This window comes from Protomyctophum bolini (assembly GCF_963924005.1).
Source record: "Protomyctophum bolini genome assembly, chromosome: 22".
Lineage (NCBI taxonomy): Eukaryota > Metazoa > Chordata > Actinopteri > Myctophiformes > Myctophidae > Protomyctophum > Protomyctophum bolini.
In genome coordinates this window covers 14,500,319-14,528,282 of record NC_137883.1, presented here as the reverse complement: position 1 = coordinate 14,528,282, position 27,964 = coordinate 14,500,319, and the positions used below count along the sequence as shown (strand labels likewise).

The following is a 27,964-nucleotide window of genomic DNA, read 5'->3' as shown; positions in this document are numbered from 1 at the left end:
GCGGAAAACGTGAAGTAGTAGGAATACCACAATATAGAAAAAGTACTCTGTGACAACTTAAGTAAAAGTATTCAAAAGCTGACCTACAAGCTTTTTTCACAATTTCCGAAAGATTTCGTTCCATTTCCTGAAAAGTAACGGTTTTGGAGATACAAGATTTGCGCCCGACGGCAACGTACTTGTGAAGCAAACAATCTAAATGTGCATCCACCTTCTATGCATATGTTGTTGTGGTTTGCAGAATGCCAACGTATCACATCGCACCCATTATAAACCTTTGTAAAAGTGTGTGTCTGTGTGACTGTGGAGCAGGGCATAGAACGCCCTGATATGACGTCACTCGCTCATCCCCTGGTTCATGGAGGTTTTTCTCTATGGAGAATAACATGCGTCCTCTTAAAATCGTCTCATATAAGAATCGTGGTCCAAAAATAAACAAACTCTCTGCAATATTGTCGGGGAGGTGTCTCTGTATCGTTTACGACCGTCAGACAGTCAGTCATATTTGGTACAGTCTGTTTCTAGCGAAAATGTAACTAATTCAGCAGCAGTAATATTAGCGTTTTCTCTGTAAGTTGATTCTCCATATCCATATGAATGAGACGGCCTGAATTATTTGTTTATTTTTTAAACACGGTTCTTATATGACACGATCTAAAATTCCCCTATGGGGATTACAATGCAAATAAAAACTACATGAACCTGTGGACTTGGCGCCCTCTACCGATAATGACTTCAGACTTCGGTGCTCTATTGGTGAGAAAAAGAGCATTCATGCTTAGCGAACCTCCCCTGGATGAATAAAGGGTACAAAAAGAAAGATCTTGAAGTGTCAATAGCCAAACATTAGGTTGAATCTGTTTGACTCTGCCTTCAGTACTAAACCTATTTTTCTCCACATTTCTGACCCGGTTCAACCCACCTGCAGTGGAGAGCAAGAAAAACATACAAATATAGAGTACCACCAAACCAAAGCCCTATATGACCATCATCACACGATGACATTTCAAACACAACATGTTGCTTTGCAAAAAGTGCTGTGAGCTTATAGGGTATTTGTGTTATTTCGGCTTTAGAACATCCATTTAATTGTTTTACTATTTCTGCATTGTGGTGCACGGTGTGAGCTTGTAGATCTGCTATTTGTTAGATTTGAGAAATACAAAAATATGTTTTAGAAAATGTGCCTAAAATAGGAATGCACTTTATGTAATTAAATGCATTGTATAAAATGTGGCATCAGGGTATATGTATTATTGTATGAATATTGCATCAAATCACATGGTATCACTGTATACCATTGATGGCATACTGCAATACACCCATTGGTGGAGAAAGTACTTGCATGTTTTACTTAAGTAAAAGTATCAATACTGCAATATAGAAATACTCTGTTACAAGTAAAAGTCAGGAATTTGACATTTACTTAAAAGTGCAAAGATATTGGCCTCAAAATGTACTTTAACGTCTTTAAGTACCAAAAGTAGAGTTTTCAAATGAATAAATAAAATCTTTTGAAAATAGCCATTTTCAAATGGCCAAAATGCATATAGGGCTGAAATGTTTTGTAAAATTTTGAGTAAATGTTACTTTACACCACTGCATAGTATCATTGATGAGATACTGCAATACACCCAAGTGTGATATTCCTGAAAGGATTTCATTGTGGAATTGGTGCAGAGAACTCCACATCATGCAAAAGTAATGCAATGTGAATTCAGATTTTTGCAGTTGCTAATACAGTAGGCTATATAATATCTGGAAACAATACATCTCACACTCTCACAAATATAGGGTTAGAGTATAGTATATAATAAATTGTCCCATCCCAGCAGTCGTACTGTAACAACTCTCACAATAATCGTTTTTGCCCATTACCGTTCTTTGACTAATCACTTTTTTTAAGTCTTGATTAGTAAGTATTTTTTTTGTTTTTCCTTTTAGTTCTTTTTGTAGTTGCTGGGTTGATTATTGTATTGACAAAGTTTCCTGTAACAGCAGATCAATCATAATGCATTGAGTTTTTAGTAGAAGTGAGATTTCATTTAAGTGTGGGAATGATTGAGTGTGAAAGTTTCTTACAGTGCATAATTTGTCCTCGCAATCCTTACAGGATACATAACATTATAATTAGTTCAGCTCAAACCCTAGATTCTAGAATGTATTCATTTGATCATGATCCAAGATTTGAGCTGAGTTAGTCTCGTGTAGCCAGACAACTATTCCACAATCTCCAAATGCAAGTTGCACAGGTCCCCTGCCCGGGCTCTGGACAGGGCTCTGGACAGGGCTCTGGACAGGGCCCCTGCCCGGGCTCTGGACAGGGCTCTGGACAGGGCTCTGGACAGGGCTCTGGACAGGGCCCCTGCCCGAGCTCTGGACAGGGCTCTGGACAGGCCCCTGAAGCTGTGCCACAGTGCAATGTAAACACAACCTGTATAGAGGCTCCAACAGGCACCGCTCTAGTTAGTTAAGAGTGTCTGCTTACTCTGCTAAATGCCTAAATTGTAAATTGTAGTTACTGTAGGATACATTTGCGCAACTGTAAAGATGAAACGTAAGTGGGGTAACTATATCACTTACTTATGATAGACCTTCCGTTGCTCCAGACTGTATGACGGAACCATTTGAAAATTGCGAGAGGCAACAGTCTGGCAACACGAGACTAGAGCCGAGGTTACCTCTCAGACAGTGGTGGAAAAAGTACTCGCAATCTTTACTTAAAAATGTATAAATACTGCAATATTGAAATACTCTGTTCCGGACTGTTACGAGTAAAAGTCCGGAATTCAAAATGTACTTGAATAAAAGTACAAAAGTATTGGCATCAAATTGTACTTAAAGTCATTATGCTGAATCAATGTCCCATTCAAGTTTTCAAAATGTATAAAATACATTTTGAAAATAGCCAATATATTGACTGATTTTTATTTCACAGTATACAGAATGGTACAAAAACTGTAACTTTGTGGACAAACTATGATTAAACATTACACTTGTTTGCAGTGTCCACCTTTTTCAATTAATCAGAACATTTAAAGACAAATATACACTTCTATAACAAACAAACAAAAAATAGGAAATATATAAAACTTGCTTAATGTGCTTAATGTATGTTTAGTAATACTAGTAGTAAAGTACAATATTTTCCTCAGAGATGTAAGTACTCAACTAATGTAAAGAATACCTCAAAATTGTACTTAAGTACAGTACTTAAGTAAATGTACTCTACAACACTGCTCTCAAATAGTGTTTTACAATATTGTCTATACGTTTTTCTGCACTGAAGTTAAGTACTGTAAGCTTTGCTTGTACAATTTTAGTACAAATAGACCTCATTATTCCACTATCTAGTATCGGCGTTTCAGAAAGCCCTTAGGGACAACTGACAATTAGTGTATAGGGAGAATAGAACCGAGCTGATGATGCAATTATCTACTGTACTGTACATCCACGTGTACATACTGTACTGTACTGTATGAGTAGGCATGGACACAGGGAACGAGCTATGGGTGGAGACTTGCCCAAAATTAACTAATACCAGTGGCCATGATATTTGCTATGACTTCAGTTAAAACTACAGTTAAAGTAAATAAGGACACAGAGTGTCAGAAATATGATAAAGCCATAAGCCAGACACCCTCCGCGAGTGTAATATTGCGATTATACAAGAGCTACCATCAAAATAATCAAACAATCAAAATGTATTCATATTGCGGGACATTTCTCTCTCAAAAGAACCTTCCTGCGAGTGTTACTTTCTGGAGTCAGTCTGACAGACAGACCCTGACAGCCACCGACAGACATTTTAGTGCTACCACCGTGCCAACATTTCTCAGACTGAACACAGACAGACACCTCCACCCACAACTAATTATAATGGTATGTACTGTATCCTGTAAGGATTGCAATCCTCGCAATCCTGTAGACAGATGCACTGTAATAATCTTTCAATCATTTCCACACTCAAAAGTATATCTCCTCACCCCCAGTGGTCTTTGCGGGGTTCAAGGGGTTCCCCAACAAAACGCACTCACTGGTCTGCATCGTTGAGAGTGTACAAATGGAAGATCCTTGTGTATTTGCATTCTCTGTGAAAACACTGAGGATTCTACCGTGTGGACTGGGGATCAAAGAGATACATGCTGTTGTATCAAATGGGGGTCCATGGCCTAATGCGTATCAAACTGACCAGGGTCCATGAAATGAAAAGGGCTCATAATGACCTGCTGACCTGCTGATCGTGGTGTCGCCCATGAAGGACATCTCAGCATCACTGGAGAGGAGCTGACAGCTTACATGGCCAGAATAACAGATGGATGTGGGATGCTGTGTCAGAGAGGCCGGCGCACGCACAAGAGAACACAGTGGATACGCCGGGCACTGTCGGAGGGCTGGAGCCAAGAGAGCCTGACAGAGAGAGATATACAGTAGAGGGCGGGGGAGAGGGGACAGGGGAGACACAAAGAACAGGACAGAGGACACCCAATTGTGTGAAATGAGGGGGATGGGAGAAGATGAAAAGGACAGAGAGAGAGCATGAGCGAGAGAGTGAAAGAGAAGGACATAAAAATAAAATGTAATTGTGACAAAAGGGAGACTGAAGTCTGATTCATACTTCATCGTGCAATGGTGGCGCAAACAGAAAATAGCTGATCTACAAGCTCACAGAAGCTAGTATATCTAGCTATTGTTGGCGTGCCACATGCAATACGATTACATAAATTGGGCTTTAAAATTGGGCTGGAGAACGAGATGGAGACAATGATGGAGGGCGGGAGGGGGACAACACTCCAGCTGGCGTTCTTGTTGACCTATTATTTATTGTTGCGTGTGTCGTCTGACTGAGACCGTCTGGCCAGGCTGGCCAGCTGCATCATCAGCCCACTGCTGTCCTCCACCATGCATGCGTTGTTCTATGTTCCTTCCAGCACCTTTGAGAGTGAACGTGCACTCAGAAGCCATCTGGAAGTGTAAGTTATTACTTTAACTGAAGTAATTGTTTTTGGAGTCCGCTTTAGTTTTGGCAAAAGTTAAAAACACAATCCAATTGGATTGTATTGTATTGGATCTGCTTTTTAGGTACTCAGATCAAGCGCATCAGTCCCAGTCATAGGGACTCCGAAACCCCCATTCCTAAACAGCAGATCCAAAACGACAGGTGGTAGCTGGGGTGGAGGTGGGTGAGCACTGAGCAGCACGTTTGTATACAGCAGCACGCAGATACAGCAGCAGCAAGCAAGCAGGAGGAGGAATGCAAACCTCCGGTTAAAGTAGCCGGTATGAAGATGGAGTGAGTGTGTGATTGGCTGAGTGAATCATGTGAGAGAGCGTGATGCTGAGGCGGCCCAATTAACGGCTGGCAGCAACCGTCAGGTTCCCTGACTGAACTTGCTCTGTGCATGTCTACGACAGGCACAAATGCTCATTTGGTGCCTTGCAGATCTACAATCTATGTAGAGCGCTTTGGATGTGTAGTCAATAGTAATAGTCATTTCTGATGAAGGGTTGGAAGGCTGCAGGGAGTCCCTCTTTTGTGTGGGGAGGCTAATGTATATTGCTGTCAGAGACCCCAATGTGATGTTAGTGCAACAATAATAAGAAAGTCATATCACTTTCCCAGTAATATCTTCACACTGGCTCAATTCAACCTTTTGTCACATACAGCTCTTAAAACCATTTTTATGTAAAATGGGGCATTGTGGTCGTCTGTTGTACAGTATGCTTCCACCAACCAGACAGACAGTTAAGTGAAGAATGAAGACATGTCCCATCAAATCAAAAGTCAACCCATTTCTCCCCCAGCCTTTAACAACTTAAGACCCATTGAAATTAGTTACAAATAAACAAAAACTAATTGACTGATCTACAAGCTTGCAGATAGCAGTTTAAACGCATGCACACACGGCATAACGCGCCATAACTAAAGCGTGATACTTGATTTCCTCAGACGAAAGACAGGAACAGATTAATTATGATTCTCCCCCCCTCTCTCTCTCTCTCTCTCTCTCTGAATATTGACGGGAAGAAACGTGCGTGCACTGCAGCCAAAGCCTTTCTTAACTCAAATTATTTGTCTTAACATTTCTGACAAAGAGGAATGCTGACCATGACCAGCAGCAGTGCTATTTGCTGCATACTTTAAATGCTTAGTATGCGGTATAGTACCAGTACAGCAGCCTTGTGTTCATACAACAGAAAGATTGGGTATTGGGTAAGACTGAAACGTTATGTATCTTTCAGGACCTTTCACTGCTTCGTCTCAACCATTACTATGGCTCTGGTCTCAGCCACCACGGTGTATTTTTTGACATTCCGTTAGTAAAAAGCAGGTAAAAGAGTAATGCAGACTAACATCAGTCACTTTCCCTCAGGAATTACGTTGTTCCCGTCTCGGAATGTCGGAATGTGTCTATAAGGGTCCATTTGGTTACAAACTCTCTATCATTTAACTGAGGATGACCAGGCATTGCTTCAAGGACCACTGGTGATCCCCAGACCACTGGTTGAAAAAAAAAACCACTGGACTAGGTGTATTCACTCCACATCCAAGTAAATATTATATTATTGTATCACATGAGCCAAAAATAAAAGTCATCATATATTCTCTTTGTTGGCTTATCCCATGCTCTCATTCCGTTCACTCAGAATGCAGATAAATAGTTTTAAAAGATCCATGAATCTACAGCATGCTGACCAAGTAGTAGTTTAAACATTTACCATAGCTTAGCTACAGTAAATGACAATAAAACACATGGTTTAATTCTTGATTTAGTTGTGTTTCTCTTGTTTTGGTTGCAATTCTTCTTTAAAAGACAAGTCAGGTGCAGTCTCAAGGTGCAACATAGGCTAGCCCCTCTCGGAACCCCCTGGGTCAGCCCAATCCGAACCGAACCGGGCTGACCCGTAGGGTTCCTGGTCAAGCTAAGATTTTTCAATGCGATTGTTGGGACGCGGATATACACGAACTCATCGTTTAGTCCATCGGCGCGGAATTAGGACGCTTTTTATTGTGTTTGTTTACGGATGTGCGAACTATAAGTACCTTACATACCTCTGATAAAATCTCCTGTGTCGCGGAAGCCGTTAAGTATTTTTAATCCATGTTTGATTAAAAATGTCGCTTTGATTTCTTCTTGTTTATTTACCGTTTATTGTACCGCCTCTCGATGTGCGGTTGGCTTTGCGGGCTATGTCCCTTCCTCTGATCTGCTCCGTCATAGCTGTAGCACCACTAGCTAGCCAGATAGGCGGTACAATGAGGTGTCAATAAACAAGGTAGGAAGAAGCGACATTTTTAATCAATCATGGATTAAAAATACTTAACGGCTTCCGCGACACAGGAGATGTGTCGGTATGGTATGTAAGGTACTTATAGTTCGCACATTCGTAAGTCAATACATGAATAACCATGGTAAAAGCGCGCAGAAGTCCGTCTCATGGAGTGTTTACATTGTATTTGTTTGTGCGTAACTGGCGACAGCCCCACGTGAAGCAGGACCCAATGCAGTAAAGTCTTAAAAGTGTCAGAAACTTTACTACATTCGGGTTCTGCTTGCGGGGCTAAACATAGGCCTATACTTACTTAGACACAAACACTACTGTACTGTACTGTACTGTCACAGTGTACTGCTAGTTACCAGTAAACACAATACACAACAGGTAGCCTACAAGCTAGGCTACAGCACCACAGTGTTCAACTAAAACAATGTATCACCATAACAAAAACAAATAAGCAGCCTGTGCCAAAACAAACCCATAATTAATTGCAGCACTGTGTCAAACAGGGAAATACCTTATAATTTGCATGACAGCAGTTTCAATAGAACAGTTGTTCCTCAGTCCAGTGTTCTTTGATTCTTTGGTACAGACTAGACAGCCCTTTGGTCCAAAAAGAGTAGGGTGCTGATGCACTGCTGCCGATATTTGTAATTAGTAGCCTAGCCTGTCATTGGCAACACTTGTGTTATTTTATGTCAAGATTGGTGGTGCCCATACTATAGCCCGTTTATGAAAGCATGTCCTGTAATGTAATACAAATGGTTAAGGGTATAGGGTAGGGTATAGGTAGCTAGGCTATTGTAGCCAGGCCTAGCACTGATCCATAGCTCTATGCCTTCGTAAAGGGCATTAGGGCTATGGACCAGATCGAGCTATAAAGCCAGCCAGGCCTAATTTGAAGTTGGCTGACATGAAAAAGATCTATTATCCAATAATTTAAACAAAACCAGCTAAGAAAAATAGTCAAAGTTCCATTTCGTACCTTTAGTTGTCTTCTTTCATGACATCTCCAGTCATACGTCATCATCATCAGTCAACTGTTTCAGTTTCACGACTTCTGAAGCCTAATAAATCAATAACTCGTTTTTTACTCCAAACACCCAGTGGCTTCCTTTGAAGAAAATGTTGAAATAAAACATTTAAAATGAAATCCCCCAAATTATTCTTTCATAATATTTTCTTTTGAAAGAATGCACCACTCATACAGAGATATCTCCGCACCAAACAACAACATGACCGCCATAATCAGCCAGCTGTATCTGATTGGACAAATGGACAAACCGCATGTGACGTCTCAGATTAATTTTTATGCAATGAAAATACAATTATAAATAAATGTAAAAATATATAATAATATAATTTTAAAAAGCCATAGGCCTAGTATAAGTCCATATGAAATGGCTGGGTAAAACATGCTATCAAATTGTATTCCCTTATTGTCTCTGCCAGGCCCTTTATTGTATTTGTACCTTTTTTTATTCTCCCAATTTTTCTGCCAAATATTGCAGTTCTGGATTAACCATGCGGCCAAAGGGAGGTGCTATAGCCATCATTTGAAAATGAAAACTTTTAACATAACTCATGCCTTGTTGTTTTGCCAAAAGCCATGCATAGATCTTGTTTACACATGTGTCTTGACTCATGTGGAAAACTATGTCACTTTGTAAGTAAATAAGCTCCGCCCTAAAAAAATCCACCATTTTGAGCAGTTTGAAAAACGCTTGCACCTAATTTTCTGCCAGGATTTTTGAGCAATCTGAAATCCCATTTGAAGAGAAGTTTGTACATGAACAGCCTACACGCATAACACAATAAACTCATGCCTCGTTTGGCCAAAAGCCATGGAATTTGATTAAACATGTGCCTTGACTCATGCAGAACACATCTGTCACTTTGTACGTGAAGAATGTTGTAAAAACATTATATATAAGGTACGCTTCAAGGTAGGTATAAGATCAATAAGGGGTCTAAAGGATTTAGAACAGCAGTTGTAATAGACATTAGTTAGTAGCTCTGCTTGCGCACATAAGTAGGCCATGCATGTATGGCCTGCTTGTGTGCAAGGCGCAAGTTGGCACCTTGACAGAGTGATTACTGGTTATTGTATGCATCTAAAAGCCTGGAGTATGGTAGCACATGAACTGCCTCAGTTACCATGGTAGGTGACGCATTCCCAAGGTTACCTGAGGATAAGATCGCATGCTGTAGAAGCAATAAATACTTCCACTACAGCCCATTGATCGTGTGTGTGTGTGTGTGTGTGTGTGTGTGTGTGTGTGTGTGTGTGTGTGTGTGTGTGTGTCTGTGCGTGCGTGCGTGCATGCGTGCGTGCGTGCGTGTGGTCTAGGTGTGGCCACTCTGTCTTTGGACTCTGTCCAAAAAAAAGGATAGTAAATTGTCTGGACGGACACACACATGCACTCGCACTCACAGTCACACATGCAGTTTGTAAGCTCCCTCATTGTTAGTGTAAATCTCTGTAAGTAGTGTGACATATTTTCTTCCTGCTCATGAATTTGAATAAGCCATAGGATAAAGGGAGTCTCTCTATAGCTTGTTGATGAGGATTCTTATACTATACTGTAGATTCTTAATGATATACTGACTCAGCAGTTCTTTTGTTATTTACTAGTGATTTCATTTATCCTTTTGGTGTATTTATTTTTGGTGACCATAGCAGGCAACAGGTCCTCCAAGTATTACTATAAAGCGTTAAACACATCAGCTCTATTAGTGCCCCTCTTTCCAAAATATTATAATGTTGATAATAGGAGGCATTACACTGTGCTACAGTCAAAGTAAGAATAATATTTCCTCTATAATGATAGAAAAGGATCATATCACTATAGCATCAATTCATGCCCACACCCTGTGAGGGGCTGACTCTGCAGCCATACACATTAGTCAAAGCTGGAGGACATCATGGGAGGAGCTGTGAGGGCTGCGGCACAGAATTAGAAATGATAGAAAGGGGTGCACAGACAGGTTGGTTGGTTGATTGACACCATTACATCGTTACTTATTTACATTATTACTAGAATTAGATTAATAGATCAAGAATCATTCATTCAAATGGAAATACCTGCCATCACTGTAGTGTACTGTATGCATGCATGGTCATGGGCACTGGCCAGGGGCTGATATACTGGGACTGATACTGGGGCTGATACTGGGGCTGATATACTGGGGCTGATACTGGGGCTGATATACTGGGACTGGGCTGGGGCTGGGCTGGGCTAGGCTTCGCTGCTCCACTCCTCATTGCTAGAGAGCCTGTTTCTGCTGCAGTGGCACTTGAAAGGACTCCAACCAACCCTTCTGCAGTGTGTTGGACGCCAGAACTGAATTTAAACAACACTGTTCACTTATCCCCCCCCCCCATCCCCCCTCCTCCTTCATAACACACACACACACACACACACACACACACACACACACACACACACACACACACACACAATCACACACACTCAACCGAGGGCAGACAAAAGCACCTTGAGGTTCCTGAACAAACAGCTTGCTGTACCCGGGCCGTCGGGTGATTTACACATCTACAAGCCTGCAGGAGGCAGGCGGGCATCTACGGAGAGATGCCACTGGAACGCTGGTCGAGGACATTGGAAAATCACCTAGCAAGGATATTGGAGCTGCAGCTGTTAGACATAAAGCACACACACTCACACGCACGCACGCACGCACGCATGCACGCATGCACGTCTGTCTCTGTTTCACTTATCTGTCTGTCTTTCCCTATGTATCTGCATCGATCCTTCTCTCTCAGGAGTAATCTAAAATTGGCCATGCAGGCCCATGCTTGATGCATTAGCCGTTTCTAACCGCTGTTGTGGGAAAACAATGAGGGAGATAACCAAATAGAGATCGGTGACTAATGACATAATGTCTAATTCTGTCTCAGAAAGCGGAAAAACTTACTCTTGTGCTTGAGGCATTAAATATAGGCTTTCAATGGTGACTGGTGCCTCAGAATAAGATATTGCAATTGATATTGATTCATATTTTGCAGTAGCCTACCAAAAAATGTACAAAGTGAAAGTACTAGAGAGCATTTGGCAGCTAACAGTTGACAATTAACACAATTAACACAATAAATGACAGGGATTACGATTATACGATACGATTATACGATCCACAACAAAGACAATACAACATATTTATCTTTACTTAACTCTGGAACTCTTTGCCCACAAGAGATGATTGGGAATGTTTTTAACAGAGGACTCACATTTAGATTCAAATCAAAACAATAGAACTCACATGAATAGATTTAGGCTGTTATATAATTGTTCTTACCATGTTGTCTCTGTAGCTTATGTGATCCTTTGGACAAGTGTATTACATTAGCACTTAATTCTCAGCAATCCATCTGGTCTGTCCAATGCGACTGTGATGTCAAATAAACATAAATCAATAAAACAAATCAAAGGCACATTCAGTATTCAGTCGCTGTATACAGAGCAAAATCTGGAACGATGGACGATGTATAGGAGTCCTGTGAGGGTCGAATTCTGTTCAGTTTTACTGTGTATAGGCACAGGATTAAATAATGGTTATGTTATGTTAAACATACTGTATGTATACATATACCAGAAAACCACTACTCAGCCCTTCTGTCGCATTACCTTCAACAAGTGTGGGCAATAGGTTTGCACTGACCTGTGTGACCTGGGATTATAGCGAAGTAGCAGTACTGATGGAAGATCAATAGGACCGTCTGTGTGAGGCCTTTAGCCAAGCACACAGCAAAATGCTCAGTTCATTCAACCCCAGAGAGCGTACAAATGGAACCAAATGGGCCTGAACGGGTCAATTTTGGTTCCATTTGTACACTCCCCATGGTTATACATTACGGCTGAGCACCGTGTTATGTGGACTGGCAGCCCACGCTGCACCTTCAATCATCAAGGGAAACAAGTAAAGGGATGGATGACACATCAACCCTGGAATCCCATGTGGCATGTCGCACAAGACACAACGTCACACCAGATGGCTCCTCGATGCTGATCTTTCTTGTTACATTCTCGCCTTGCTTCTTGCATTATGACGGCATTATACTCGTAACTATATGAAGCCCCTCCTATTGATTGAGCACTGATATTAAAACATACTCTTCATGAAAGATTCTCATGCATTTTTCTTGATTGTGTGTCATTGATGGGGCAAATCGTCTTCACCCTGAAGACGATTTAGGGCCTATACATTTTCTTTGGACCACGTTGGCTATTTAAAGTAGTGTAAGCGAAGGGAAAACAATTACTTCTGCTTCTCATTTGCATTTATCAGAGACACAGCTGTATGCATTACACAGGGATTCTACTAGGCACAGGCTGTGTTTTTAGGAGATCTTTATTCATTGAAATGGAAGAAAGAAATATGATCTGATGAGTGAGATGCATTTTGAGAAACCGGCATCACTCATTTTACAAACGCAGCCTGTCTGTCTGAAACTTGACTTAAAGATTCTGCATTATGATGGATGAATTAACTATATAGCCAGCTTTCTTATGATGCAAACATCTCCCTATAATTGTATGCTATAGGCCTATATCATGCACAGTGGGAGAGCTCATGTTTATCCATTTCCAATTCCCCAAAGTAATTTGTATAGCCCATTGTAGGCGATTCTGTAATCTTTCCATGTGCTTTGATGAATATTAGATGAATTATTTATTGTGTGTGTGTGTGTGTGTGTGTGTGTGTGTGTGTGTGTGTGTGTGTGTGCGCGCGCACTGCTCTCTGACTATAGGCTGTCTGTTGTGAGAGTTCACAGAAATCCAAAATGTTAGCATTATTGAGCCTCTTTCTGACTGTGAGGCTCTACTCTGCGATGACAGGATTACATGCCCGTATACCAGAGAGAGAGAGAGAGAGAGAGAGAGAGAGAGACTGGTGGGTCACTCGGGGTAAATGTCATCGATTGCATTCATTACAAGACGCGGTGTCAGCAGATTGCCTGTAAATAGCAAACAAGAAGACCCTTCACCCATGCTGTGTAGGCCTATAGGCCTACATTATTAAGACGTGATCGGAAACCTATAAATAAATAAATACAGCACAACTCTATTTTATTTATTTGATGTATATAAACAATACCCAATTTAGCCTATAAAGCTATCCCAATCTGCAGCATAATGGAGTTCCATGGTCGCTGTCCGTGGTGCTAGCTGACTAACAGCGGCGGTGTGACAGGAGCTATCCGCGGTGCTGAAATGGTTCAATGAAGTGTGCATGCATTATGGATTTTTGCGTTCTGTGTCTTGTTGGGGAGGGGCATGGAATGGAATGGTGCTTTGGAATATATAGGCCAACAACAAGCAAGGGTTAATAAATTCAGGGAAAATGAAATCAATTGAAATGGCCAATTCTGAGTTCTTTCACATTTAAAGCTTACATCTTCCAGATGACAACTGTAGCTGAAATTGTCATAGTTGTTGACGTGGCTGTAACGAACACACACACACACACACACACACACACACACACACACACACACACACACACACACACACACACACACACACACACACACACACACACACACACACACACACACACACACACACACACACGTGACACATGTGTATAATTATGTGACATTGGAAATTAAAGTTATCTAAACTCAGATTAGACATATAGCCTATTTCTTAAAGCTATACACTTTCACTGAAGCCAAAACTGCAGTCAAACTTAGTATAGCCTTCTGTAAGCCGTGGAAACATGCTGTAATGAAAATTAGGCTACAATTTTAATTTAATGATTTATTCCTGGCTGTCAGTGAGTGTCTTATAGTTTTTTTTGTCCTCCTCTCAGACATAAGGCACCCACGTGGCCGCTCCATCCCACGTGGTGTGGGTCGAGCGAGACCCCGTGGACCAGTGACGGACCAGCCCGGGGGGATGCTCCCTCCCCTCCGCTCCGATCAATGGGCCAGCAGCAGCAAAACCGCCTCAGCTCTGCCTTGTTAGCGGCAGAGCGTCGGATATATAAAGACCGGCGGTGGTGCTTCAGTCGATGTGAGAGCCATACACCTGCACACTCATACACACACACTCACACACACACTCACACACAGTCCCACACACACGCTCTCACCAGCCACACGCCTCCCACAACAGTCATCCCCCACTTTTAGTTTGCACCCGCACCTCCCTTACACAGTAGGCCTACTGACCGGATGAGTTACCCGGTCGACACGACGACAGGGAGTCCATTTAGAAGAACCATGGATAGTAGAACAAGTTACGGCTACGGCCGCTCCAGTGGCGGCACCCCGTCCAGCGGCTTTCGTTCCCAGTCATGGTCCAGACCAAGCCCCGGCGGCTCCACGATGACCACCTCTTACAAGAGGAGCGTCAACGCCATGCCCGTGTCCCGAGCCTACGGCTCCCAGGTGCACGGCTCCGCCGACAGCGTTGACTACAGCCACCTGAACGGAGATTACAACAAGCGCGGCTCCAACGAGAAGGAGCAACTCCAGGGGCTCAACGACCGCTTCGCCGGCTACATCGACAAGGTGCACTACCTGGAGCAGCAGAACCGGCAGATCGAGGAAGAGATCCAGGCGCTGCGGCAGAAACAGGTGTCCCGCTCCCAGCTGGGCGACCTGTACGACGGCGAGCTGCAGGAGCTGCGCGCCGTGCTGGAGCAGATCCACCACGACAAGGCACAGATCCAGCTCGACACGGAGCACATCGAGGAGGACATCCAGCGGCTCCGCGACCGCTTCGACGAGGAAGCCCGCATCCGCGAGGAGGCGGAGGCCATCGTCCGCTGCCTGAGGAAGGACATCGGCGACTCGGAGCTGGTCAAGTCCGAGATGGAGAAGAAGGTGCAGTCGCTGCAGGACGAGATCGCCTTCATCCGCGGCAACCACGAGGAGGAGGTGAGCGAGCTGCTGGCGCAGATCGAGGAGTCGCAGGTGACCGTAGAGAGGAAGGACTTCCAGAAGACCGACATCACCGAGGCGCTGCGGGAGATCCGCTCCGAGCTGGAGGGCCACTCCGTGCAGAACCTGCAGCAGGTGGAGAACTGGTTCATGTGCCGCTACGCCAAGGTGACCGAGGCGGCCGAGCAGAACAAGGACGCCATCAAGTCCGCCCGCGACGAGATCTCCGACTACCGCCGCCAGCTGCAGTCCAAGACCGTGGAGCTGGAGTCTGTGCGCGGCACACGCGAGTCTCTGGAGAGGCAGCTCAACGACATCGAGGACAGACACAACGGCGACCTGTCCAGCTTGCAGGTAACTAGTAAAATATAAATCATGTATTTTTTTATTATTTTTTATTATTATTATTTTGTCTGTGCGCGAAGATCCACTGGTGGATAATTTTCAAGTTTGTTTTTTATTATTATTATTATTATTATTATTATTTATTTTTGTAAAACACAACATGAGCAAAATCACAATACAACTTAAACCTGTTACCTATATATATATATATATATATATATGATAACACATCAAAGCGTAATGTAATTTCCAATGTGGTCCTGCATTCCAAGTTTGCACTGCAGCCTTAATTATTATGTTATACTTTTTGTGTGTGTTTTTTTTTCAAGTATTGTTAATTGTTACCAGTCAATACTATATACCGGTAGGCCTAGTCTATTATTATAGACTATATAGCCTATTGTTTCAGATTTAAATGATGATCATCCTCATTTATTCGACAGAAAAGAAAACAACAACTGAGCTTATTATGTGGATATTTTAACGTCATCATATTCACAGCAGGCGAGTCTGTCTGCGTTGTTTAAAACTATTTCTGCTGCGTAATGCTGTACCCGCAGTACTGCGACCGCAACCGTGGCTAAATGGTGACACCTTCTGGCCTGGTGTGGTATAGGAAGTACAGGAGTGGGACAGTGGGTTAAATGAGGACGCACTGCAGCAATCTCTCTCTCTCTCCCCCCTCTCTCGCTGAGTCAGAGATGCAGGTCGCATCCATTAGCGGTGTCCTTGCATCACACCAACTGCAGGGTGCCTTTTGAAGAAGTGCAGAGACTGCCCTTGAAACGACAGCATCCATCCTTATAGTCTAGAATACTGAGTGGCATCAGAATTTCATCACAGAAAGGCAAAAATGCTGCAGTGGAGCTCACAACGTTGAACTTGGGAACAAATATTATAGCGTTGGTTAGGTTGACTTTTTTTCATTTTCAGTGTGTTTAAATGAAAACAAAATTGTTTCAGTTTATTAGTATTATTAGAATAAATGCAACTAAGACGTTGAAAACTCCCTCACAAATAGCTGATCTTCAAGCTGATCTATACGAGCTTTTGGATTAGCTATTGTCGTTTGATATAGAAGTGATTTTAAAGGTCTTGAATGTACTCAAGAGTAGGGTGTGTGTGTTTCTTCAGGAGACCATCCATCAGCTGGACAATGAGCTCAAGAGCACCAAGTGGGAGATGGCACGTCACCTGCGTGAGTACCAGGACCTGCTCAATGTCAAGATGGCCCTGGACATCGAGATCGCTGCATACAGGTGCATACTTTTACTTCTACTCCACTACATCTCAGAGGCAAATATTGTAGGCCTACTTTTACTTCAACTTTAGTTACTAGTTACTTTGTAGATTTTGTTTATTATTAGAAAACATACATTAACCACTTCAGCCCTATACATTTCGGCCATTTGAAAATAGCCGATCTACAAGCTAGATATCATATCTTGTAGATCTGCCATTTTCAAAAGATTACTGTATTATGTGAAAACTTTAAATTGGACATTCTGTACAATTAGTACTTTTACTTTTGGTACTTACATACATTTTGAAGCCAATACTTTTGTACTTTTACTCAAGTAAATGGTGCATTCCAGACTTTCACTTGTAACAGAGTGTTTCTATTGCCGTATAGATAATTTTACTCATTTTCAACCACTGTGCAGCACCAACTTTTACAACATATTCCTTAGATCTGATAAATTACCTGCTAATAGCACTTCGGAGCAAAACAAGTTTGGTAAAAGGTTGGTTAAGCAACCTTTTACAAAACTTTTACTAAATATATGTTAAGGAAACAAAAAGAAAGACAAATGAAAAATGTATCAAAAAAACAACTAACATGATTATGTTTTCACATTGATTGGCCGCCCACAGGAAACTTCTGGAGGGAGAAGAGACACACTTCAACACTTTCCCTTATCGCCAGGCCGTCACCTCCAAGTCTAAGTCTTCTAAATCTGACGCTCCCAAGTTGAAGGTGCAGCACAAGTTTGTGGAGGAGATCATCGAGGAGAGCAGCGTTCACGAGGATGAAATGGACGAAGCCCTGGCAGAGATCGCACAAGAGCTGTCCGCCAAGCTAGGAGCTGCACCAGATGGCGAGGATGAGGGAGAACAAGAGGAAGAAGATGAAGGCGGAGAGGGAGATGACGCCGAGGCCGAGGAGGGAGACGACGGCGAAGGTGAGGAGGTAGAGGAGGAAGCCGTGACTGCCGCCGAAGCCAAAGTTAGCGCTAGCGCACCCACCGAGGAGGAAGAGGGAGATGACGGAAAGGGTGATGAGGAAGAAGAGGGCGAGGGAGAAGGTGGAGAGGAGGGAGAGAAAGGTGAAGAGGGCGACGCCGAGGGAGAGGACGAGGGAGAAAAGGGGGACGATGCAGAGGGCGGCGATGAGGGAGAGGAAGAGGAGGAAGAGGAGGAGGAAGTTGAGGAGACCGTCTTGTGCTCCAAAGCCCCAGAGTCAAAGGCCTCTCCTGACAAAGAGAAGGCTGGAGACAAGGATGGCAGCGGAGGAGAAGAAGAGACAGTGGAAGGTGAGGGTGCTGAAGAGGAGGCTGGTGACGCTAAGGACAAAGACGTAAGTAGTGACAAAGGATCCAAAAGCGGAGATGAGAAGGAGGATGAGGGAAAAGAGGAAACGGAACAGGACAAGATGGTAGAAGGTGAAAAAGATGAGAAGGAGGAAAAGGATGAGAAAGCAGAGGACAAGGACAAGGCAGCTGTGACCAAGACAGATGCTCCCAAAACAGATGCACCCAAGGGTGAAGCTGCTAAACCTGAGGCCAAGAAGGAAGAGGAGGCCAAGGCGGCGGAAAAACCAGTTTCTCTTAAGCCTGCGTCCCCCAAGTCTGAATCCCCTAAACCAGAATCTCCCAAATCTGAATCTCCCAAGCCTTCATCTCCTAAATCCGAGTCTCCCAAGCCTTCATCCCCTAAGTCTGAATCTCCGAAGCCTTCATCCCCTAAGTCTGAGTCACCAAAGGCTGGCTCTCCTAAGTCTGAAAAGCCCACTTCCCTAAAAACCGAATCTCCAAAAGCTGGCTCTCCTAAGCCTTCATCCCCTAAGTCAGAGTCTCCCAAGCCTTCATCCCCTAAGTCTGAATCTCCCAAGCCTTCATCCCCTAAGTCTGAGTCACCAAAGGCTGGCTCTCCTAAGTCTGAAAAGCCCACTTCCCTAAAAGCTGAATCTCCAAAAGCAGGCTCTCCTAAGTCTGAAAAGCCCACTTCCCTAAAAGCCGAATCTCCAAAAGTTGGCTCTCCTAAGCCTGCATCCCCTAAGTCAGAGTCTCCCAAGCCTTCATCCCCTAAGTCTGCATCTCCCAAGCCTTCATCCCCTAAGTCTGAGTCACCAAAGGCTGGCTCTCCTAAGTCTGAAAAGCCCACTTCCCTAAAAGTTGAATCTCCAAAAGCAGAATCCACAAAAGCTGAGTCCCCAAAGAGCGAGACTGCCAAGCCCGAAGCCCCCAAGACAGAGGATCCTAAGGCTGCTGAGGAGAAAGCAGAAAAGAAGAGTGATTCAGAGGAGAAAAATGTGGAGAAGAAAGATGTTGCCATGAATGGAGAGGTAGAGAAGACCGACGACATGGGCAAGAAAGAAGAGGAAACCAAAGAGGATGATGTAGTCATTAATGGGGTCGACGAGAGCCCCTGCAAGGAAGACAGCCACAAGGTTGTAATCACCAAGACAGTGGAGACCATCACCACTGGAGAAGACGGCTCCCAGCAAGTCACCAAATCTGTCACCGTTACCGAGACAACGCAGGAGGCAGAGGAGACAGTGATGGAGAAGACGGTCGCCACCAAGAAAACCGAGAAGCTCTCCACCCAATCCATCACGCAGGTGACGCAGGCTGAGTGAGCATGCTCCCATCAGCTATGAGCCTATAGAGGAGAATGGACGGGGCTGCCAGAGTAGAGGACACACCAACAAGCAATCAACCCACAACTAACATAACGATACAGCTAGAGCGATGTAACAATGTTAACCACTCTCAACCATACAAAACAACGCATAGAAAGAAAACCAAAACGATGCAAATGAAAAATCCTGAAAAATATCCAAAAATGCATGTCGAGTGAAAGCTTTTCAACAAGCTTTGCAGCAGAGATGGTGGAGAGTGAGCGAGTGTGACATTTTCTTTCTTTCTGCAGTTCACAGGGAGATTATGGATGAGTGTATGGGGTGGGGGGATGTGTGGTGGCAACTGCATGCTAGCTCAGGGGAGGAGAGACCCTTCCTCTCTAATCTGTATGTGTGTGTATGGAAGGGATACACTGTGTGCACAGAGTAAATGTATAATAGAAATATATAAGACATGGGTGGATGGGAGAGCGAGAGATTGCTGGAGATGTATGAGGTATTTTGAGTTAGAGAATATGGACTCATGGCCACTTGGTCTACTGAAGAAGCCTTAAGCAAGATTTATACTTGGTTGCGTGCCAGTATCGTGCAGCAAAAAGTAGCCGATCTATAAGACCACAAGACACCGCGCTGTGATGTATCGTGGGCTTGTAAATCTGCCATTTTCAGTGTGCGACGCCGCCGTGCAATCAAGTATGAATCGAGCGTTACCTGATATGTGAAGATAACTGAGCCAAAAGTGAATCTTATAACAAATACACAACGTACAGTGAAGAAAGAGAAAGGCAACGGTATGATGAACTCATGATGCATAATACATTCAGTACCTGAAGCAATTAAAAGCTTAACGAACCCGAAGAAACTCCTAGCCTTAAACATGCTTTTTATCAGTGTCTGTTATGTTTACCCGATGAGTGCAATAGAAAAGAAATCTGTAAATGCGCACATACATTCTTGTATGCCTAGGATGGACTTGAATTTAAATACTGAACTTGAAATGAGGTGCTACTGTTTGCAATCCCATGCCTTTATCATCATGAGCGATTTCCCAGCAGCATTTGCTCAATAAATGTCATAATGAAGTTAAAGGTTATGGTCTTGTGTCGTTTCTATTATTATTATACAAATTAATTAAGATTTTGTTGGACATGTAATTGTGAGAGACAAATATATCTGCTTTCTCAAATATAACAGAATTTGACTATCCAGTTGGTTCATGTTTCAGATACAGTATCATATCACAAACATTTGCCTGTCTAGCTGTTGAAAAGGCTCAAATGAGTTACACATTATCTCATGATATTCCTATCTAACTGTTTTGACACAGATCTGTGAAAATAAGTAGATTCTTTATACATGCCATTTGATTAAAACGTATCCAGTATTCAGTACTACTCACACTAAACTTTTTTAAACAATTTATTTGACATTCAGCCCTTAGTAATAGTTTGGAAACAAACGGTACAGACTTAAAAGAAGGGGTATTAGTGTGTGCGCCACACAGGCATATAATCATAATTGAAATGCCAATTGGAACCATCTCATGAGTCATGACAAGTCATGTCATGTCACATTTATCACTGCCAAGCCGCGTTCTTACTTTTCTCTCTCTCTATGGTTAGATTTAGTTAATCAGAGATGCCTTAAAGTAATTTTTAAGCAACTTCAAAGATTACCATATACCCAATAATATACTTTGTACAGTATGTCAACGATCAAAAATAACTGATCTACTCACTTCTGTCATTGCCGAATGTAATGTAATGCAATGTTTTTCCACACATTCACATATGACAGTGGTTCTCAACATGTGGGTCAGGCCCCCCATGGCAGTCGCCACATGCTTTTGAGGTGGTCCCCATATGACAGTAAAGTGACAATTAATGGAAAGAATACTGCATCAAAAGTAATCAACAAACTATAAGAACATTGGCCAAATTGTCAAATAATATAAGAAAGAGACAAAAACTGTCATTTCGAAAACCACAGGACATGATATTAAATATCCAAAGGGCCTATAGGGACTCTGCCAGACAGTGGCGTTCTACTCCCTGAGCCAGGCTTACACAGTTACACTTGACTGCATACCTACAAATCTACGATCTAATAGTTGATCTCTACTCTAAGCTCTGATCTACAGAGCTTATCGATCAACTATTTTCACAATGCCTGTGCTTGTCAGGTGCTTGTCAGGGTGGGTGGTCCTCAGTTCAAATATATGATCATTTTGGGGGGTTGCTGACTAAAAATGTTGAGAAGCACTGACATTATTGTAATGTGACATTAACGATTGATTCTGGTTTTATGACGTGTCCAGATTCAGGAATCAGGACGTTCACGTGGTTAAAAATGATTTGATATCTTGGAACAGTTTTGTCAACTCTTGTCAAATGGTATACCACTAAGATGTTTGTTACGGTATGAGAATGACTGAACCCAATATGCAAGCCACAAAACAGGAAGGTTCAAAATTAAAGTATTTATTTATATCCAAGGCTGTAACAAACAAAAAGTAGCATCTCCAAAACTCCAAAATACAAAAAGAACTACGAAGTCCAAAAAGGCAAAACTCGAGTATAAGGCAGTAAATCAATCAAGTCCAAAACTCAAACCTTTCAAGAAGACAACGATCAAGAACCAGGAACCTCGGGGTAGAATGACAATGTTCTGACAGGGAATGTTTGTAAAGAGTCCAGTTACGTAGTGAGCAGGTAAATTGTCAAAGTGTTCACAGGTGGCCCGGTGGGCTGACGAGGCAGTTGGAGACAGGTGAGTGAAGGGACTGAGTGAGTGGAAAGGAAAATGGGAGTGGCCAGGGCTGACATGGTCTGTGGGGAGACAGACCCTAACAATGTTCTAATCAAAGCAGCAGATTATTAAAAATAAATCCTGCTCAGCTATCCCAAAAATGTAACTAAACTTAATAACTTGTATCTGTAACTGTGAACTGCTGATGTAAGAACTTTTATAATTTCATCAGTTAATGACTTAATATCGTATAATATGTTTTGTGCCATAAATCATTTTTGACACATCCAATAAATGGATAATTAAAAGAGAAATGCGATTCCAATCCCCAGCCATGTAGGCCTATCATTCCTTTTTATATTGTGCTGTGCTGTGTGTGTGTGTGTGTGTGTGTGTGTGTGTGTGTGTGTGTGTGTGTGTGTGTGTGTGTGTGTGTGTGTGTGTGTGTGTGTCTGAGAAAGATTTCACGTGAATTGCATGCTGCAATCTGGAGGAGTAATATAAAAAGAATGTGTTTTAGAAAAGCTATAACAGGCCGTTCTGGAAGATTTGGGGCATCCAGAGAGTGTGTGTGCAAAATTTGGCATCGACCGGGTTAACGGTGCCGGAGATTAGCTGGTAACAGACGGACAGATGCACACACAATCCTGCAAACTTTGAAAGCCAATGTTAGCCAAATAGGATGGAATATGAAATATCGGACAGATCCGTCTTGAACACATGAATATAGACGCATGACGTTACTGTGTAACAATTTGCGGGATTTTTGAACAGAATTTGGAAAAGTAATATAAAAAAATATGTTTTACAAAAGTCGGCCTCCTGGTGGCATCGTTGGCATCCAGGTGTGTGCACAATTTGGCATTGACCGGGTTAACGTGCCGGAGATTAGCTGTTAACAGACGGACGGACACACACACTGACACACACACGGACGGAGTGCAAAACATACTCTCTCCCCATGCCATCGGCTTGGTGGAGACAATTAACAAAAATACATGTCATCAACAAATACAATCACTATTATGTACAAAAGAGATGGGAACATTATATTTGAATCCTCCTCTTGTGGTCTCCTGATTTTTCAGGCCAATTTTGAAAGAAACCAGTGTTACACAATACATATCCTTGGATGGATGGTGTCAGGGCATTCCACATTTTGGGCAGAGAGTGGTAGAATGAGAATTGTCCCATGATTGTTCTGGGTGGTACTGTACCAGATCATGCAGGTTACTCCCTCTAGTGTTGCTGAGAATTACTTAGTGAGGTATGAGGTCATTGAGGGAATTGTCCCTTTGACTAATTTAAATAATGCCAGTCCCAACACCAGTTGATATTTGCTTAATCCTGTCTTCAGCCTTGAGCCATCCCAATCTAGCTAAATTAGTTGGAATTAGGTGGATCATCATGGGTTTGTGTGTGTGTGTGTGTGTGTGTGTGTGTGTGTGTGTGTGTGCGTGTGTGTGTGTGTGTGTGTGTGTGTTAAATTATGTATGATCTATTTTTTTAGTACTGAAAAATGTAATACCGTATATCAATTATTACAATGAATAACAGGTGTCATGTCAGTATACAGTATGTTGGCGTGGTTCTTACAGTAGATCTGAAAGTGTGTATTCATTAAACCTCACTCCATTTGAAAAGGTGGCATAAATAATATATTCCGAGCAAAATATTCTGACATGGTTGGATAGAAAGTTTAATAAATTATTTAAATTTCTGAAGAAAAAACCAAGTCACAGTTATTTGTCATTCAGCAATATTTTTTATTTGACCACACGCACAATTTTCAATATCAGACACAAGATCACATACACACACAGTATCTCAGGAATTGTGCTACCAGACCCTTTTCTTGACTGCTGAGTATTCTCCAGCAATTGATTGTGCACCATGGTAACATTTAGCAAATTTATGCTTAATTCATGCTCCATCATACACCGGTGTCACGCACCAAAAAAAACAATTTATGATCTATTGTGGACTTGCAAATTGCCTATTTTTGGCGAGTGACAGCATTGTACGATAAAGTAGCAATCATGCTTTAGGAGTTTTATGTTATTGCTTCTAGTCTGTATCAAGCTGAGTTGTGTAATTTGACAGTCTTTGGATTAATGGCTGATGTGACTTACGGCTGTTTTATACTCATAAGACAAGATGACAAAAATGACATACTTTCAGTATAAAACATGTCATTTCTGGCGTTAAATTAACACTGGGGATTTTACTGCAAAATGTACCTTCACTTCTTAGCCTTTGTTTTGTCTGACTCATCTTTCTTTGCCTCTGCAGGCTTGTCGCTCTTGGCCTCAGGTTTAGCTGCCTTTGCCTCACCCGCCGCTTCTTTGGGATCGGCTTTGTCATCCTTCTTCTCTTCCTTGTCATCCTTCTTTTTGTCAGCATTCGTCACGTCGGCCTTGTCACTCTTTTGGTCGTCGTCTTTTTCATCTTTTGTTTCTGCCTCCTCCTCTTGTTTCTCTTCACTCTTTCCTCCCTCTTCCTTGTCATCAGACTCTTCCTTCTTTGCGTCTCCTGCAGCTTTGTCATCTTTGTCATCTTTGTCATCTTTGTCATCGGACCCCTCTTTCTCCTCTGCCTGGTCCTTGGTGTCCGTCTCTCCTCCTTCACCATCGTCACCTTTCTCCCCTTCGGTTTCAGCTGTTTCGGTAGTCTCGTCGTCACCACCTTAAATATTAATTAAAGAGAAACATGTGGATTGTATTATTTGTTATTGCCCTGGCATTTCAAACGTTTTGTTTTTATTAGCTTGTGTTCCGGGATTGTTTTTGTCGGCTTATTGATTTGTTTCGTCACTTCTAATTTCACTTGTGTGTCTTGTCTTGATTGGATGAAATTGGTATAGGCCTACCGACCTGTAAATGTATTTTCTGTTTACAAAAGAGATGGGCAGACCCCTGTTACTGAACAAACTATAGCAATGATTACTACCAGACAATAGAGCTATAACAACTATTTCACAAAGCAACAGTACCGTTAACTTTATTTATGTGTTTGTTTGTTTGTTTATTCATTCATTTACTTATTGAATTATTTAATTATAGATTAATACATTATTTGTCAAGGGAGAATAATCAGGGATTATTATCTCACAATTCTTCCCTGACAAATCGGCCTATAAAGCCCATTGTCAGAGAAAAGGCAAAATGTGAAGCCGTGCTCTAACCTTCCTCTCCTTTAGCATCCTCTTCCTTCTCCTCTCCCTCTGCTTTCTCCTCTCCTTCTTCCTCTCCCTTCTCTTCCGTTTCCTCTCCGGCTTCCTCCTCCTTCTCCTCTTCTTCCTTCTCTTCCTCTTCCTCCTTTGCCTCCTCCTCTTCCTCCTTCTCTTCCTCTTCCTCCTTTGCCTCCTCCTCTTCCTCCTTTGCCTCCTCTTCCTCCTCCTCTTCTTCAGGTGCGGAGGCCTCTGCCTGCTGGGCCTGCCTTGCAGAGACATAGTCGTCGGTAAAGGTGGAGCTGAGGAGACGTGTCGACGTCATCATGTAGGGGGCGCTAGAGCTGAAGCTGGAGAAGACGGGGCGGTAAGAGGGTGTGGCCGACAGGGTGTGGCCGTACATAGTGGCCATTCCTCCGGCTCCGCCCACACTGAAGCGACACTCCTCCCCTTCCAGGAGCTTCCTATAGAGAAGACATGGAAAAGACAATTTTAACTATTTTGTTCTTCAGTGGTCAGATTGTACAGTAAAATAATCATATCAAATCACTGTCAGAATGAACTAAATTGATACTCAATATAAATAATATAGGTTTTCCTTTAGCATTTAAAAACATAGCCAGAATTTATTTTAAACAAGAATGACTCAGTCATAACTGCCAGGTGCAGAAAGCTCTCATTTATGAACATTTAATCAGTGTGTGTGCCGCAGCCGCTGCCTCAGCTCACGGCTTCACTTTGCAGCATTCAGAGTATGGGTTTTATGCCGTTCAGACTATGGGTTTCATGCATGGGTATACGTCTCCCATTGGCTTAGAGGCAGCCTAGAGACGAGGCAGCATGAAAAGGTCGCTACTAGAGGTGGTAGCAAATGTAGTCCAGGCAAAAATAACTCTTGTGTGAAGTGATGGGTGCCTGCTGTTTGTTTAGTGCTGTAAACAAACTTTAATTGTCCATAGTCTTGGCTGCCATATGATGTCATTCCAAAAGCGGCCTAGCGCCCCTCAAAAAAGATTGATAAAGATAACATTAGCACCTTAACTTCAGCCAACACCGAATATGATTATTATAAAAAAAATTAACTCTTACCTGTATGCAGCAATCTCAATGTCCAAGGCCATCTTTACATTGAGAAGGTCCTGGTATTCCTTCATATAACGGGCCATCTCCTGCTTGGTGCCCCTAAGCTCATTCTCCAGCTCTCCAATGGTGTCCTATACGTAAGCAAGGACATTCACATTCATAAATAAAGTGTAGGTACTTTGCTAGAACATTGCATTGTAACATACCGGTAGGTTTTCCTAATCAAAATAATGTTCTTTCCCTTTCCCTTCCAACATTGGAAGTGTTATCAACATCATACAGTTTATAATAATCCTACAACTGACCTGCATGCTGTTAATCTCATCATTCTGCTTGTCATCCATTTCATGCAGCTGTTTTTCCAGGGACTCGTTGAGGCCTCTGCCGGCATCGATCTCCAGCAGGCGGGACTGCAGCTGGCGCCTCAGTTCTCCCGCTTCGTCCTTGGAGCTCCTGACGGCGTCTGTGTGCTGCGCCACGCTCTCCGTTAAGGTGCCCACCTTCCCCCGGAACCAATCCTCGGCGGACTGCATGTTCCTGGAGGCCACCCTCTCGTACTGGGAGCGGATCTCCCTCAGGGCCCCGGAGAGGTCCGGCGTGGCGGCCTCAGTCTCCACCGCCACCTGCACGCCCAGCTGGGCCTGCGCCTGGAGCTCGGCCACCTCGCCCTCCTGGACCCTCTTGAGGAAGGCCAGCTCCTCCAGCAGGCTCTCCACCCTCTTCTCCAGCTCGGCCCGGCCCAGGATGGCCTGGTCGGAGGCGCTGCGCGTGTCCATCAGCCTCCCCTCTGCGTCCTCCCGGGCCAGCACCTCCTCCTCGTAGCGGGCCTGCAGGGCGCTCAGTGTCTGCTCCAGGCGCTCCCGCTGGCCCAGGGCCGCCTGCTGCTCCGCGCGGGCCTCATCCACGGCCGCCCGCAGCGCGCGGGCCTCCTGCTCGTAGAGTGCCCGCAGGCGGGACGGCTCGCTGTGCCTCTGCCTCAGCAGCAGCAGCTCCGCCTCCAGCGCCCGGTTCTGCTGCTCCAGCTCGTGCACACGCTCAATGAAGCCCGCAAAGCGGTCATTGAGGTCCTGCAGCTGCACACGCTCCTGTGTGCGCACAGTGCGGAAGTCGGAGCTGATCTGGGCCGCCTGGCTGAGCTCCAGCTCCAGCGTGGAGGAGGAGGGGGGAGCCAGCCGGCTGGGGGAGGAGTACTGCAGCCGGGACGAAGAGTACGGGGTGGCGTGGGAGGTGTAGACGGAGTGAGACCTCCCCCTGGTCACCGGCCGGGGAGCAGGGTCGGCGTACCAGCGACGGTACGAAGAGCCGCCGGAGGAGTAGAAGGGGTCATAGCCGAGGCTACTCATGGCTGAGTGTGCTTGGAGGGCAAGGCTTGCTCTCCTTCTGCTCTGTGTGCGTGTGTGTGCGTGTGGATATGTGTGTGTGTGTGTGTGTGTGTGTGTGTGTGTGTGTGTGTGTGTGTGTGTGTGTGTGTGTGTGTGTGTGTGTGTGTGTGTGTGTGTAGGGGGTGTGTAGGTCTGTGGAGGAGGTGTGTGAAGTGGTTTAAGCCTCGACTGCTTTGCTGCTGCAGAGCCTC

At 43.6% G+C, this 27,964-nt stretch overlaps 2 protein-coding genes across 2 annotated transcripts; one reads left to right on the top strand and one right to left on the bottom strand.

Annotated features, from left to right (window-relative positions):
* Positions 1-14,473: 14,473 nt before the first annotated feature.
* nefma (neurofilament medium chain a) lies at positions 14,474-19,595 on the top strand (the record flags this gene model as incomplete). The annotated part of the gene is made up of 3 exons (XM_080756044.1): positions 14,474-15,538; positions 16,664-16,788; positions 17,405-19,595. The coding sequence occupies 3 exons, from the start codon at positions 14,474-14,476 to the stop codon at positions 19,386-19,388; spliced, it is 3,174 nt and encodes a 1,057-aa protein (XP_080612170.1). The 3' UTR covers positions 19,389-19,595.
* Positions 19,596-24,264: 4,669 nt separating this feature from the next.
* Positions 24,265-27,734, bottom strand: LOC308310010 (neurofilament light polypeptide-like; the record flags this gene model as incomplete). Its single annotated transcript, XM_080756031.1, has 4 exons — positions 24,265-24,824; positions 25,324-25,772; positions 26,398-26,522; positions 26,697-27,734. 4 exons carry the CDS (start codon positions 27,732-27,734, stop codon positions 24,382-24,384), a joined length of 2,055 nt encoding a protein of 684 aa, XP_080612157.1. The 3' UTR covers positions 24,265-24,381.
* Between the last annotated feature and the right edge of the window lie 230 nt (positions 27,735-27,964).